The sequence below is a fragment of the Protobothrops mucrosquamatus genome, unplaced genomic scaffold (genome assembly GCF_001527695.2).
Source record: "Protobothrops mucrosquamatus isolate PMUCROS unplaced genomic scaffold, P.Mucros_1.0 scaffold205, whole genome shotgun sequence".
Classification (NCBI taxonomy): Eukaryota; Metazoa; Chordata; class Lepidosauria; order Squamata; family Viperidae; genus Protobothrops; species Protobothrops mucrosquamatus.
In genome coordinates this window covers 413,746-429,530 of record NW_015386560.1, presented here as the reverse complement: position 1 = coordinate 429,530, position 15,785 = coordinate 413,746, and the positions used below count along the sequence as shown (strand labels likewise).

The following is a 15,785-nucleotide window of genomic DNA, read 5'->3' as shown; positions in this document are numbered from 1 at the left end:
CAAAAATAAATTACTAGCTTAAAAAATAACTTACAAAAATAAAAACAATACTTTTCCTCTCACTTTCCCTTCTCCAATGTTTGAACATCCTACCTGGGAGAGCTGTGCTTTGGAGGGCACAGAGAAAAATATCTGGACCTCCAGATGGCGCTGGACTCTTAACCTCCAGCTATTCTAAAGGGACATTGGAGAAGAGGAGTTAGATTCTGACACCATCTGAAGAGCTTCAGAGGTTTCCCTCCAATGAAATAAAGGCACAAGTACATGAGCTAAATGGGGAGGGCATATCTGGAACAAAGGAACTGCAGCGGGGTTTCTCAACCTCTACATCTTTGTAAGATGTGTGGGGATTTAATTCCCAGAATCCCCCCCAGCCAGGATGGCTGGATAGGGAATTTTAAGAGTTGAAATCCAGACATCTTAAAAAGTTGCTGCTGTTGAAAAACACTGCCCTACAGGAACCTCTCTCTCTCTGTGTGTATCTGTGACAAATGGTTACCAGTTTTTGTCGTCAAGCTCCTGCGCTGCATCTATTTTTACTACAAATAAGCAAAACCACTATTTTAAAAATAGTTCTATTGGCTTTGCCTCTCTGCTGCTACATACATGCCTCATACCGTTAGTGCCCTCTTCCCTTTCCTGGTTGCAGAAGTCTAAAAAAGTTAGCAAAATGGAGTAATTAAAAACAACCAGTCAGAAATAATGAAGGGAAGGGAAAAAAGAAATGAAAAAGTATTTCTGGAGTGCTTGGGCCAGTCACTACAGCAGTAGGCTACTACCTTCTGCTGGGGCCAACCTGGTTCTACAGTTGTTGTGTGTATTCCCCAACCCCCCCCCCCTTTTTTTTCTTAGTTTTCCTTTTATAAAAAATACAATAAAAATAAAAAAATGAGTTTTTTTCCATTTTTTTTATCCCCACCCCTCCCTCATGAAAACTTCCGTGTCTGTGTGTGTGTCTGTAGGTGAGCTTGCTTTCTTCAGTTGTCCCTTCCCACAGTCATGATGCGCCAAGGGATGTGCCAACTGCTGTACTGTCCGTTCGTCTGTCCTGTCCGTCCTGGGACTCGTGTTGGTCTTCTGTGGCTGTGTAGTAACTGTTGTCCTCCTCTCCAGGACTGCTGCGGTCCTTCTCGGATGGTTCCGAGTCCTCCCCTTCCTCCTCCAGGGTTAATTCAAACTGGAATTTCTCCAGACAGGCCTCCTCATCCTTCTCGGCATCGTCTGGGGGTGGGGAGGGACTTTGGGGGATCATGCTGTGATACCAGTCCCTGTTATCCTCAAGCGTGTCCAAAATGTCTTGGGCGTCAGGGTGGACAAGGTCTGCCCAAGTCTCCCACAGTGGGTGCACGATGTAGTCAATGAATCCCACCTGAAGGAGAAGGAGGAGGAGAGGTTAGACTGAAAAAACACATGGGAGTGTCCCATTCCCACCCAACTATTGAAGAACACCCAGCAAAGGATCACCTGCAAAACCAGCCTGAGTCTCCCCTGGAGCAGGCTAGCCACACATATATTCATGTTCACCATCCTAAGAGGATCCAGGAGGGGGGAGAGAGAGAGAGAGATGTCCCTAAATAATGTCAGCGATGGGGAAAAAAAGGTGGGTGTGTCCCATCCTTCCATCACTGGAGCCTTCATCCAAGTTTCTCAAGTACTGTACAATTCAAGAATTTGCCAAATAGAATATTAGAACAGGTGGAGGCACAAACCTGTTTTTTCCCCCTAAGACTTCCTCCCTACTCAAGAGGTAAATTTGTTTCATGACTGCAAGTATAAAGTGGAATTCATTGTCTGCTCTGATACTTCTAAATTTAGTACTCTTGTGGAATCTTGATAATTTGGAGGAGGGGAGAGATCTAAGTTGAGAAAGGCTTTAGAGCAAATTCTGCACCTTTGCCTTTTATGTATACAAATATATCTTTAAATGGTAAAATTAGCACTAATACTATGTATTAAATAACCATACTATACATACAGAGAAAATGCTTTTGCTCTCCAGAATGACATATAAGAATTGTTTTAACATTTCGAAAACAACAGGATATAGAAGAAGCAGTCCTACAAGAGAAAAAGCAATCTTGCAATCTGGAAGAAGATTCTCCTCCACCCACCCCAAGAAACACAATCACGTGTATTTTAAAACGTTTCAATCCACATTCATACCAGAATTGTGCTGGTATTTTAAAATGGTGTAGAGCATTTTTAAGTGTAATGTTGGACTTACTCCTCACTTTTGCCCAGTTAAACAGCACCATGTATAACATCCTAAATAATAAGTGGGGATGGTAAAAACATGTATTCCTAGTACAGATTTAATCCAAGGAGCCACGGAGTGGGAACTCAGATTGCTGGTTAAATGTAGAGTCCAGGCTGAATCCTCCTGATTAAAATGGGCTTGGTCTGAAAGGCCATTTAAGATGCTGTCACGGTGGAGAGCATCAACATCAGCTACTTCTGCTTCAATGATCAAGCTCAGCTACTTTCTTTAGGTACAATTTTTTGGTGGGGGGGGGCACAAGGGACACACAATAGTATAATCTCCAATACATTCTTATTTGCAAGTGTCTTATATAATGAAACTCCCATGTTCCTGTACTGCAACATTGGGATGGAGCTGCCTTGTATAATGGAGCTAAGGTTTCTATAGCAACAAATACCCACCTCCAGACAAGGCTATTCCTGCTCTGAATGCTGGCAGAAGAGAAAAAGTAAAGGGAATAGGAACAGGATCTTTCTTCCTCCTTAACTGAGCTATGATCCCACACAGCTACCACACATACCTGTGACTTCTCCACAGAGGCTGTATGCTTGTCACACATAGGGCTGATCTCCATGCCTCGCTCCCGTTCTTTGTCACCCTGCCTGAAGAACTCCTCCATGATCCGATCCGTCCACTGCCGATACAACTCCAAAGGCTTTGTGGGGTTGCTCAAGTCTGCACAGTGAACCATGTTCCGTAGGACCTGAGGAAATTGGCAAAAATACACGGCCAGTCAGAGGCTTCAGTGTGTGATACCTCTGCCTGCACCCCATCAGCACAGTTCAGAGTATCAAAGCTCTAAAAATTGAATGCTGTGGGATGTGTGTGAATAAGACTAAAGGGCCTCAATGGAACGTTTCTCTGACACAGAACCCAATAGGACTGTGGTTCTCAACCTTTGCGGCTTGGCAGGCCAGTGGGAAGGGGGAGAGGGAAGCTGGGCCATATGAGTGGCGGCCGGCACATTCATGTATGCCCAGCTCGATTTGTGCGAGCAGCAGACTAGCGCGCAATGCATGTGTGCACAGTTCAACTTGCGGGAGTTCAGCTGCGTGCGCATGTGCATGCATGCTGGCCCACTGCTTGCATAAGTTGGCCAACTGCTTGCGTGGCTCAGTTCTGAATAGGCCACGGCCTGGTAGTGGGCTACAGCCCAGAGGTTGGGGCCCCCTGCAATAGGAGACTGGCAAATGGAAAATTCAGGAAAGGAATGGCATGTGCAAACCACCTTAAAAAATTAACTATAAAGTTATCATGATTCATTTCCTATTTTATCTCAACAGCTAGGAAAAATGCTGTAATATATGGTGGGCCAGGAGGTTACAGTGTAACCACTGGTAAAACTTTTTGATGCCCAGAGGTATTTTGTCAGGTGGAACAGAAGCATTTTGAACAAAAGAACACAAAAAACCCCTCTAATTTTCCTTGACAAACTAAAACCTTAAGTGATGGACTGGGATCTCAACCCGAACTACACTTCTTTTGAAGAAACTGAATTCCTTGCAGGTTGCCTAGCCCTAGGCCATCTTCTTAGCTCAATGCCAGTTTTGCGTCATCCTTACTTAGATTGTCTGGGAAAAGTTTAGCTCCCAGCTGTCTACCTTGTCCTTTTTTCCTTTCTCTCAATTCAAGGTGGATGGGCCTCACTCACCTGCATTCTGTCAGTGTAATTGTCCAGCAAAAGTACACCTGAGCTGGTCACTTTTTTGGTCTCCACCATTGTCTTCAGATCAGCCAAGAGACTCATGTGTTTGGACATGTCGGTGGCCAAGACCTGTAAAATAATTACTGAAATAAACAAAGGTGTTGCTGCTCACTCGCTTCACACCACACATTGATACGTGCCCACCTTCGAACCTCATAAAGACACTTTTATGGGTAGGATCTTAGCAAGCTTTTGTGAGTCCATAAGCCAGAGGTTGTGGTAGATGGGTTAACTTTGAAATTCTCAGTACGCCAAAGACCAATCTGCCAAGATCATATGCCATCTCATGACACAGCCTGGCTCTTGAGCCAAGTTAAGTTCCTATCTATCATATCCATTTCATGAAAAAACTTCAAGATCCTTAAGAATCACCAGATTCAATATATATTGATTCTTTTAAGTCATTCTATGGTTCCTAGAGAAAGTCCTAGAGGACATAGTTCAGAATCCGCTTTCCAATATTTTGAAAACATCTGTTCCTATTAGAGACTAGGAAAAGGTGCTAACCAGACAGTTTGGAGGTTCTGACATTAAAGTCACTAGAAATTGCTATGAACAATCGATTGTCAGGATAAAATAAAAATAATTAAGGGGTAAAATCTTCACAGCAGTATCTATGTTTCACCTGGCCTATTCTTGGTTAAATGAATTTCTGTACTTAAAAAACAAAGGGATTTTTTTTTACCTTTCCCTCCCCCCTCCATCTCTTCAAAATGTAGTTCAGAAAGAAATTAGATTTTTTTTTAAAAAATCCTCATATATTATTTAATTTTTTACTTTAGGTTTAAGAAATGTCTGATACTATTCACTGATTGCTGGACTAAACCCACAGTTGCATCCAATAAATATAACTATAGCTATATTAGGGTATTCGGTGACTTATTTAGAAATACTTAATTAGTATTCTTTCAGCACTCTGCTTATGTTCTACAGCAGATCTTCTAATAAGGGCTCTTGCCCAACTGAAATCTTTAGCTCCAATACCACTGGAATTGCCCTTTTCATTTCTAGAATTCTGCACAGCATCAACATCTCAACAAGTTTGCACTTTATTTGTCAAAATCTTTCTTAAAACAGAAGAAGAAACTCTGAAAAGCCCAACAGATTAAAATCTTCCAGCATTAAGGGCTCCATGTATGCACGGGTGCCAGTTAGCTGTTCTCTGCTGTTCTTTCTCTTGGAATTTAATATAAAACATGTGTTTTTGTTTTTTAAATTAAGGCTTTCTCCCTAAAGGAGAAAAAGCAACTTATTCTAATCTGCTTGGCTTGCCTTTGACATTCAACAGGGCCAATGGGCCCTAGTTCTAGATTGTTGGCCCATAATGCTGACCTTGCAAAGGTAAGTGTACCTCTTAATTAGTAAAGCCTTCTGCTGCTTTCCTTAAGTAACCCACTTCCCCACCATGGATTAGCTGGCCCTTTTTGATTGAGATGTAGGGCTGCTACCTATCCTGTGGCTTTCACACCAACTCACTGAGTTGGCCTTCAGAAAGGAAGAGTTGGATGGGTTGGGAGAAAGAGAATAAAGGAGAGATACCCACTTCCAATTAGGGCATCTGAGATTGGTTCTGGTATTATGGAGTAATTATTATGGACTAAAATGGGTTTAGGTCTCTTTCAGATATCTATCCTGCTAAGAAGCTAGCCAAATATCAGTAAAAAAGGAGGACCAGCAGATTCTGGTCAAAGAGCTCCCCATATGGAAGCTGGTTAGAAATCAATTTAACTTAGCTACTGACTTTTCCAGGGAAGCCTCCTTTCCTCCGGTTGAGATTTGGCTGTGTATAATTTCTTAGGTTAATCTTTTCTGTGTTAATTTTTGAACCTCAGATGCAGCAGTAACACACGTGCAGGAAGAAGCAGAGGAATGGCAGGGATGGCATAACTATATTTCTCCAAGAGAAAACCATCCGTTTCCCATGTTACGTGGTCTGCTAGGAAACACAACGTTTCTTCCATATGTCATCCAGACTCTTCCAAAAATGATCAGGTTTCTCCCAGTAAAGGAGGATGGGACTTGTAATTGGAAATGCTGCAGGAGATAAAAAGCAGGTTTTTCCACAAGAACCAGTCCCACTTCCATCCCAAGCTTACCATGTCAATGACCATCTTGCGCAAGGTCTGTCGCTGTCGCTTGCTCAGGTTCTGGAAGATGTCACAGTTCTCTTCCTGCAGCAGCTTGAAACCCACAGCTAGGTGATGGTTCTCCAGAACAGACTCATCGTTGTACATCAATGCCAGCTCTGAATCTGCACGGAAGAGTCACAGACGATGAGAAGGTTATGGAGAATAGGAGGATTTTATTTGCTCATGGAAATATGGCCAACGGTGTTCGAAGCAGCAGACGGAACACAGCAAATAATCTTTCTAGATGTCTAATAAAAAAGAACCTGAGAGCCTGTTTGGTACAGTGGTTAAGGCATTAGGCTAAAAACCAGGAGACCGTGAGTCTCCCACCTTAAGCACAAAGTCAGCTGAGTGATCTTGGGCCAGTCGCTTTCAGCTCTAAGTGGGAGGCAATGACAAACCACTTCTAAAAAACATTACCAAGAAAACTGCAGGGAAGTCTTTGAAAATGGATGTGACTGAATGGAATGAATGAATGAATGAATGAATGAATAAATAAATAAATAAAAAAGCAAGCAAAACAATTTAACAACATTCCATGAAAAATCACTATCTCTTTTGAATCCAGGGGCCTGACTTTACAGAACAATTTCCCCCATTCTAGTGTATTCCAGATGTGCACTAGGCTAGGAAAGTCATAGACCTTTCTTTTCGTTCCCATCCTCACTGCTGACACTGTGTGCCCTTCCTCACTCCCAGTATCAGTACTTCTTTCATCTGTAACATAATGAAAAAGTCCTCCTGCACTGATCATACAGATAATTTAGGTATTTTTATTCTACTTTTGACATAAGAATGCCAGTTTTAATTTTAAGTTTTCTTCTATTTATATACAGTCCTGTGATTTAGAGTGCCCCAAAGGTCTAAACTGAGTTTATTCTATATTAAATTGTCTACAACGCTCATTTATTGGCCCTTTGGGAAAATACTGAGCAAAACCAAGCTTGGGTTTGGGTAATAGGATAAAAAGACCTGGTGATAAAGAAAGATGGATTCTATTGTATTCTCATATGGTTTCCTTCCATCTGATGCTTATTACTAACACAGAACTCCATCTACACAGAACCTAAGCATTTAAGCTAGAAAAATAGTATCAAAATTAATATACGGACTAATTCCTCTTTAGAGTTAACTCATCCGTTTTTTTGATTGACTTTTCCAGGGCACACAACCTACTTGACATCTTTTGTATCTGATTTTTCTTTGAGGCTGAAGCTAAAAGAGGGAAATTCCAGACAAGATAATTATCTATTAGTCAATTAGGCAGGAGTGGGAAGTGAGCAGGGTGACAGACAGGCTAGAAGTGCAAAAAGACATTAGACTTTTAGCTGGATTAGATGAGGGCAAACAGCTCAATCCAGGTAAGATGAAGGTACAGAAGAGAAATCAAGAGAAATAGAAGTTTAAACTGTCCTGGGAGTTTATGGTATGGAGATATTCCTGGACTCAATGCTGAATTTGGATGCCTAGTTTTCAGTGATGATCAGAAGTGCACTGCAAATATTCTATTTTCACCAATTATTAGAAATATCAGATTTGACTACAGTACCAGATGCCTTAGTTATATCCTGTTTGCAACTATGCTAATATACGCATAAATATATCACATATATTTATGTGATAAATACTCAGATATCTAATCCAGAATACTGTAGCCAGACAACTAGTCAAGGCCTGTTACAAAATGCATGCAACTCTCTTGTTGCACTATGTCTGCTGGCCATTGGTTTATGTTTCTGAGCACAACGGAGAATCCCTGTTAACAATGTAAATAGCTGTATGACTAGAGACCAGGCTTTTTGAAAAGCCGCACTGCTTCACGGGAATCTTTTCAGATGTTAGGATCCCTAGGAGAGGCAGTTCTCTCAGGTCAACAGTTGAGCATGAAAACAAGGCAGCATTAAGATCAGTTAATTAATTGATAGAGACAACGAGATCTTCACCAAAACAGAGCAGAAATTTCTCTGTGATTCCTCCAAAGTGTACAGTTTGTCTTACAAAGTATGTCCAACCTATCCAGAAAGTATTAATTTGGAGAAGACAATATTCAATTGTGTGGAGGAGAGGAAGACATTTTGCAATTCTCTTTCTATCTAGATTAACCTGTATGCAAGGCACATATATCCTGGCCACATTGCACCTATCCCTGATATTTTTGACTCCTTGCTACTCTGCCTCCCCCCCCCCCCGCGCTTATGTTCAGTGTGGCCTTCACTCACTGGTGTTGATCAGGAATTGGTTGGAGACACCCGGATGGTCCACATCATGAATGGCAGCAGCAAAGATTGCAGCCAAGATCTCCAGGTCAGTGAAGACAGCCTGTAAAGGAAAAAGGGAATGAACACCTGGTGCCTCTGCCTTGTTTCATGGAAGAACTTCTGCCAGCAAATAAAAAGCAATTAACTGGGGTTAGAATTTGGATCCCCAAAATATGTGTGTTGCCGCTCTAGATGGTGATCCACTACTGCTCAGAGCAATAGTAAGCATTTATAAAAATTCAGCAAGCTTCAATGTAAGGCATAATAAAATTTTATAATGGAAGCAAAATACCCAGTATTATGGGTATTACAAAGCATAACGTTTAGAGAGGTATGTAAAGCACTGTGAAGCGGTATATAAGTGAGTGCTGTTGCTCTAATACAAGTCATAACAATCAGTCAATTGTAAGTTAATCTGCCTCCCACTGCTGTTCCAAATGAAACAGGGAAAAGTACAGAAACTCCCCGTCCTTTGGGACTCTGGGAACCATCCCCTCAGAGAGCCTGAAGCAAAGGCGGTGTTGGATCCCCACATTTCCTACTCATAAACTGCAACAGATCATGACTTACATCCAAGGCTGGTGTAGACAGGAGGACGTGCGTGGATTGAGTAACATCAGCAGCATGGAGACTGTTGTGGTAGGCCACATCAGCATGGTAGTGATCTTCTAGTGTCATGATATAAGTGACTAATGTGTCCACAGGGATCTTAAAAGTTTTCAGCAAGTCTCTTTCCTATGGGGAAAGAAAGAAAAGGTAATCAATGGTTGAAATAGAAAAGCGGCAGTTTACAGCTTCTTCTATGGACACTGGCTCCTGAAAAATGAGCACTAGAATCTTTACCCTCCCCAAACAAACGGCAACCTCCCCTGAAAAGGAAAACTGTGTGATATACTCCAGCTCCTAAGCAATAATTATAATTATACCTGGAAGCGATGAACAAGAGCTACCTCTACCACCGCCGTGAGTCTAGATCCTCCCTTTCCATGTTTTGAAACCACATGGGATTCAGCAGACTTACTTCCCAGGCATCATAATTACTTTGTGTGTATTCAAGTCCCCCCATTATATAGAGTGCTGTACATGAATAAAAGCAAAAATAATCCTGCCATTTCTTCTAACTCTAATTCCAATCCTAACTTCCAGCCTGCTGGTGTTTTGGCAAAGTTCGCACTTTTGCAGATTCATGAAAAAATAAATTCTCTAGAGATAAAACTCCCCAAATGTGTGGCCACCGATTTTTCAGTACATTGGCTATGCTGGCTGGAATGATGGTAGTTTTGGTCTAATCAGGCTGTCAGATTGAACAATTAATTGTAAATGGATTACTTTTTTTGAAGGCACTTTCTACAGAGAGGACAAGCAGTACTGGTTACATTCCTGATTATATTTTTCCTATAGACTATAGGGAAAGAACCTGGAAACCCCACATCTCAGAATACAGAATGATAGCTTTCAGAAGCTGCAGCTAAACCTCAAATCAAAGCAGAAAACGCTTTCTTCAATTAAAATGCTTAGGATGCTGCCCACATAATAAATCAGCCCTGTTTATATTGTTGCGAATGTTGCTTTTTGACTCATTTCTGTATCCAACTCAATATTTCACTGAAATAGTTTAGAGAGTGAATTTCTTTAAAAAAGGTCAGGCTTCAAACTGTATAGCATTCTCAGGCCTATTCTCAACAGTACTACTGGACCAAACCAGATATGTGACTGAGAGGTGTGTCCATGTGCATGGCTAGCAGGGGAGGGAATAGTGGCCTCTGCAAACCTTACCTGGAATATTGTATACATGATGCAGCTGAGTGACCGATTGTTGGAATAGTCAGCAACCCGGAAAATGTTGAGACCCCACTTGTTTAGATATTCCAGTTCCTAGAGGAGCCACAGGGGAAGAAGTCAGTGAATTTTTGCCACAATGGATGTTCAAGAGGAAGGTCCAGGAGGACAGAGTGTATGGCAGATGAAGAAATCAAAACTACCATATTTTCTTTGCTATGCCACTAGCTCAAAAAGTCATTCTTCAACCGTAAAATGAAGAAAACCCACTGAGAAAGTCCATAGCAATTTAGAATGTCATCTAGTGTGAATATTCCATGAGACCATTAAGTTCAGCCTAAATGTTTGGATACAAAACCAGGCAATGGTTTTTTTTAAAAAAATTTCATTGATCTTGAATGCTGAGATAAAAGAATCATAAATAGTCCAGTTCCATCATGATTTTCTAAAATATTCCCTTGGCTCAAAAGCAAAACAAGAATCTTTTCTGAAGCAAACAAAAAACATAAATCTAGATTACATAATACTGTCATCTATCACAATTTATCTCATTGGAACACTCTTTTCTGATAACCTTTGATTATGTAGTAGTGTATTACCACCTAACAGCAAATACTTTCTAAAGAAATATTTATTCTTTTTAATTGTAGCACATGTTTGTTCTGCACCAGATGGGCATTATTCAAAAAGTTCCTTTCGTTAACAAGTTCTGTCTTGCTTATTCCTGGATTACATTTGAGCAATCAGTTATCATCTTAATAAAATGAGATATGAATGAAAAATTGTTTCATCTCTTTTTTGTGAAAGATGGAAAGCTAAATCTGCAGTTTAAAACATTTCAGATACATTCCAGAATACAAATAATGCATACATTCAAAAATAAGATATTTTCTGAACAAGTCAAGACATTAAGCTAAAAATAAATTATAGCTTCATATTTTGGTTTGTTTAGAGAGTATCAACCAGTTTCTTGGTTTGAAGAACATGAGGAACCAAAACAAGCATTTCCTGATTTAATTACTCATTTGTATAGAAAAAGGAACAAAGTAATTTCATTCGTTATAATGCTTTTTCACATTTTTTTCTCATTAATAGAAGGTATTAGCTGGGTATGGTCAGGGGATATCAATACTGATGTAGCCTGCAAGAACCAAGGTATAATTTGCTAGTACAGAGTAAAATAAGAAAATGAAGATTTATACACCATGGAAATACAGAGAAAAGACCAAGATTAATTCAAAATTATTGGTTCAATTCATAAAATGCAATTTGTCTGAATAAATTTTCTGTTAGCATTATTACAGCAGTGTATATTCCTCCTTGTGCAAACAGAGATGAGGCTCTGAATGTTCTCTGATGGTATGATTATCAGTAACTTACAAACTATTTACTTGGAGGGTTCTTTTATTATAGTGGTGAGTTTAATCAAGTTGATTTGAAAGCTAGTCTCCCCCATTTCCATCAATATGTAGACTTTGCAACAGAGGGGGGAATAAACTGGACCTTACTTATTCTAACATCAGCATTCAAAACTATCCCCACCCTCACCTGGGCTCTTCTGACTATCTCTTTGTGCTGCTTAACCCAGCATATAAGACTTTATTACTTGGAGAGAAACCTACAGTGAAGCAAGTGAGGGCTTGAGTGGAGGGAGATACAGAAGCATTACAAGATTGCTTTGAATGCATGGATTGGGGCATGTTTAAAGAAGCGGCAACAGATAACCAACATATAAATGTAGAGGAGTATGCTATCACTGTGTTTGCATATATTCAAAAGTGCATTGAGGGTGTCTGTGTCCTTAAAAACATTGTTGTGAGGGCTAATGAAAAACAATGGCTGACATACGTGATTCATAAGATGTTGAAAGCACGGAATGTGGCTTTTAAATTTGGGGATATGCTGACATTTGGAACAGCCAGAGTCAATTTGAAAAGCACCATAAAAAGAGCAGAGCAAGCCCATTGTCAGAAAGTTCAGAACTTTTTTCAGGACCCAACAAACACCAGGCATTATAGACTATAAGGTAGCTCTATTGTGTGGTAAGGGCAACACAAGAGATTTTAAATGAGCTGAACACATTTTTTGGAAGATTCGAGGCATCAAATAGCACCCTTGTGAGGAAAGCTGTGCCCCATCCTGATGAAGTGCTTAGCTTTGATGTTATCTCTGTCCAGAGAACATTACGGAAAGTTAGCATTTGGAAAGCAGCGGGCCCAGATAATATCCTTGGGCATGTTCTCAGGAAATGTGCAGATGAATGGCTTGCGTTCTTACAGATATTTTCAATCTTTCACTGCAGCAGGCAGTGGTCCCATCGTGTTTTAAGACGGTCATTATTTTGCCAGTGCCAAAAACATCTACAATTATGGGTTTCAATGATTACCGTCTGGTTGCACTTACATCCATCATTATGAAATGTTTTGAGAGCTTGATAAAGGACATTATTGTATCCAGCCTCTCTCCAGCATTTGACTTGCTTCTGTTTGCTTACTGTCCAAATCGCTCTACAGAGGATGCTATTCCTTCTATTCTCCATCTGAGCTTGGCACATTTAGAGGAAAGAAATACCTATGTGCGAATGCTGTTTGTCGACTTCAGTTCGACATTTAATACAATCATTTCTCCGCATGCAGTAGACACACTCACTCTTTTAGGCTTTAATACTCCTTTGTGCAACTGGATTCTTGATTTTCTTATTGATGGGCCCCAGTATGTGCAAGTTGGGATTAATATTTCTAACACTATTTTCTTGAGCACAGGTTCTCCTCAGGGCTGTGTCCTAAGTCCGCTGTTGTTCACCTGTTGACCCATGACTGTTGTTCAAGGTTTGCCACCAACCATATTGTGAAGTATGCGGATGATACAACAGTAGTAGGCATTATTCAGGATGACAGTGAGGGTGCTTACCACAAGGAGGTAGAGGGTTTGGTGAACAGGTGTAACAAAAACACCCTCATTTTAAACATAGGAAAAAACTAAAGAGATCATTGTTGATTTAAAAAAAACCGGGCACAGCCACACACCTCTGTGTATTAATGATTCACCTGTTGACGTGATTAGCAGCATCAAATATCTGGTTGTGCAACTAACAAATAGGCTAGCTTGGTCACTCAATAGTGAGACACTGGTGAAGCGGGCACAACAGTACCTGCATTTTTTGCGTCACATGAGAAAAGTACCTCTTCCTTCCCCTGTCCTTACCACTTTCTATAGAGGGACAACTGAGAGCATTCTGTCATATTGCATTACAATCTGGCTTGGTAGCATCACTGCTTCAGACAGGTAGTCGGTGCAGAGTGGTGAGGTGGCAAAAAAGATTATTGGTAGTTCACTTCCTTCTGTCCACGGCGTAGCATATAAGGGTTGCTTGAATAAGGTCTGCAGGATGTCTGGGACACTATGCATCCTCTTCACGACCTGTTTTCCTTCTGGGAGGAGGCTTCATGGTGTCTGAAGCAGAACATCCAGATTCAGCCACAGTTTTGTTCCATACAGCTTCAACCTTGTGAACTCTCAAGTTTCCTTTTTCCACTATTTATTCAAAATGGATAGTGATCAGTATATATGTGTGTGTGTGTTTGTGTGTATCATATGTATATGTGTGTTGTGTATGTGTATGGGTTGATATATACTTTCTTTTGAGAGCAGGCAACAGAATTTGATTTTTAATGTGTGTCAGTATGCTCAGTAAAAAATGACAATAAAGGTTATTTTATCTTAAAACTGATTGCTATGTGGCAGTCTATCCTTATTTTTGAATTTAATATTTCAAAAATAATTGGCATGAATCTAAATTGATATTACGTAATTATATAACTAATTAGATATGAACAATATCTATAGGAATATGAAAATATAATTAGAACTTAGACCATAGAATAATAGGGATGCAAGGACCTTGGAGGCCTTCCAGTCTAACTCCCTGCCTATCTCCCTGCAGGAGATTCTACACCATTTCAAATTAGTTCACCTAAGACTAGAAGCTAGCAGCCTAATAACCTTACTGACTTGCCGCGTTACAGTATTGATCAGTTTTTTAAGAGGATTTTTAGTGGAAATTAGTGAAACAGTTATTAAAAACTTCAAATTTCTGGAAAGAAGTGTTTCTCTTCTTTATGCATATTATTTCTGGATTGCAAATTTCAAGCCTACACTCTTTTGCTCACCCTGCACTTGATTTAGAATTCTGATAATGTTCGCAGTTTTGGATGTCACTAGTAGTTACAGCGAACTGACTGGGACTGAAAGAACAAAGACAAGAAGGGAAGGAATTGTTACTTGTTTAATGAATTATGATTTATTAAGCCAAGAAAGTTATTTCTGAGCTGGTCTTCAGGAGAACAAGTGAGTATTATGTTGATGGATCCTGATCAAGCCCTAGGATTTATCAGGCACCACCTTACTAAAGTCAACTGGCCCAATTATTTCAAGAAGGTCACCTGGCTGTCCCTTGTCTGTGAGATTCATGGAATTTGGATGAGATGGCTGGCATTCTCTTGACCAGATGGGGCGTGGTTTCACCTGCTGCCTGCATCCCATTGGATGAGGCTTCATGTGTTTGCGTGGCCCAGTTTCTGGCATGGCGAAGCTTGGTGCCAGTCGATGGACCGGGTGTTGGGGACCCCTGGGCTAGAAGATGGGCAACTATATAAATGTCCCAAAGGTGCTTTTTCAAGAGGCAACTTGTTGTCTGCATCTCAAACTGAAGTGCAAATGGTTCCTGTAGTCTGCAATTTTTCTAGAACTATTTGCACTTCAGTTTGAGATGCAGATAACACAGACTCATCCCCAACAGCCTGCACCTGTGTTCAACACTGAAGGGACACAGGACAGAAAACATCCTGCAGAAAGCACAGCTCCACAACATAGTCCTTTTAGCAGTTCCAAGAAGACTCCACACCCATTTGCATTACTCAGATGACCCTGAGGACACAGACAAACCTCAAAGTGGCCTCAATGACTCTCTAAAAGAATGCAAATGGCCAGCTGCCTGCAATGATTATAAATCCTTCCATTCCCCATCATCCAGTCAGAGCTGAAAAACCTTTTTAGATGAGAAGTGAAACGTCTTCAAAGAAAAACAAGTAAGTCCAGTTGCCTCTTGAAAAAGCACCTTTGGGACAACATGACCTGGATGACTGAGAATCTCCATAGACATTCAACTATATAAAGGTTTTAAATAAATAAATGGCATCTTCTTTAGCATAAACTGTTACATGTCATCAAACATTCAGCTCCACTTTACTGGCTATGAACACTTAATTCTGTATTTGTTTTTATGCAGAGAAGTGCTTGTGTTATTTACTTTTCTGCAGCCATGGTTCTTTATTTTTGTTCCTTTGTTGTAAACTAGCTCAGGTAATTTGTTTAGGATAGTCCAAAACCCCACCCCCCACACACAAATGTCTTCTTGTGCTTGAGAAATATGCCAAACGTTTCAATCCAAATGGAACAGGAATAAACTAACTCAGTGATAGTTAAATCTTTTTGTCAAATGTGCTAAAATTATGAGGAAGTGACTCTCTAGTACCAGTTCAATATCCTGTTTAGACGGAAATTCTGCCTCAGAGACAAAAACAATCTGAGATGAAAATACTTTTGTATCTCGGCAAGGAAGAAATTGCCTCTGGAAATCAATCTAAATAAAATGT

At 40.4% G+C, this 15,785-nt stretch overlaps 1 protein-coding gene across 1 annotated transcript in view; it reads right to left on the bottom strand.

Moving 5' to 3' along the window:
* Positions 1-960: 960 nt before the first annotated feature.
* LOC107285714 (cAMP-specific 3',5'-cyclic phosphodiesterase 4B) overlaps positions 961-15,785 on the bottom strand; it is a 51,653-nt gene continuing 36,828 nt past the window's right edge. Inside the window, exons 8-14 of the mRNA XM_029283734.1 lie at positions 10,129-10,227; positions 8,923-9,087; positions 8,314-8,413; positions 6,062-6,216; positions 3,912-4,034; positions 2,781-2,963; positions 961-1,369 (exon numbers count right to left, since the gene is read on the bottom strand). Coding sequence (XP_029139567.1) covers positions 998-1,369; positions 2,781-2,963; positions 3,912-4,034; positions 6,062-6,216; positions 8,314-8,413; positions 8,923-9,087; positions 10,129-10,227 — 1,197 coding nt within the window. The 3' untranslated portion in view covers positions 961-997. The remainder of the gene's footprint in view (positions 1,370-2,780; positions 2,964-3,911; positions 4,035-6,061; positions 6,217-8,313; positions 8,414-8,922; positions 9,088-10,128; positions 10,228-15,785) is intronic.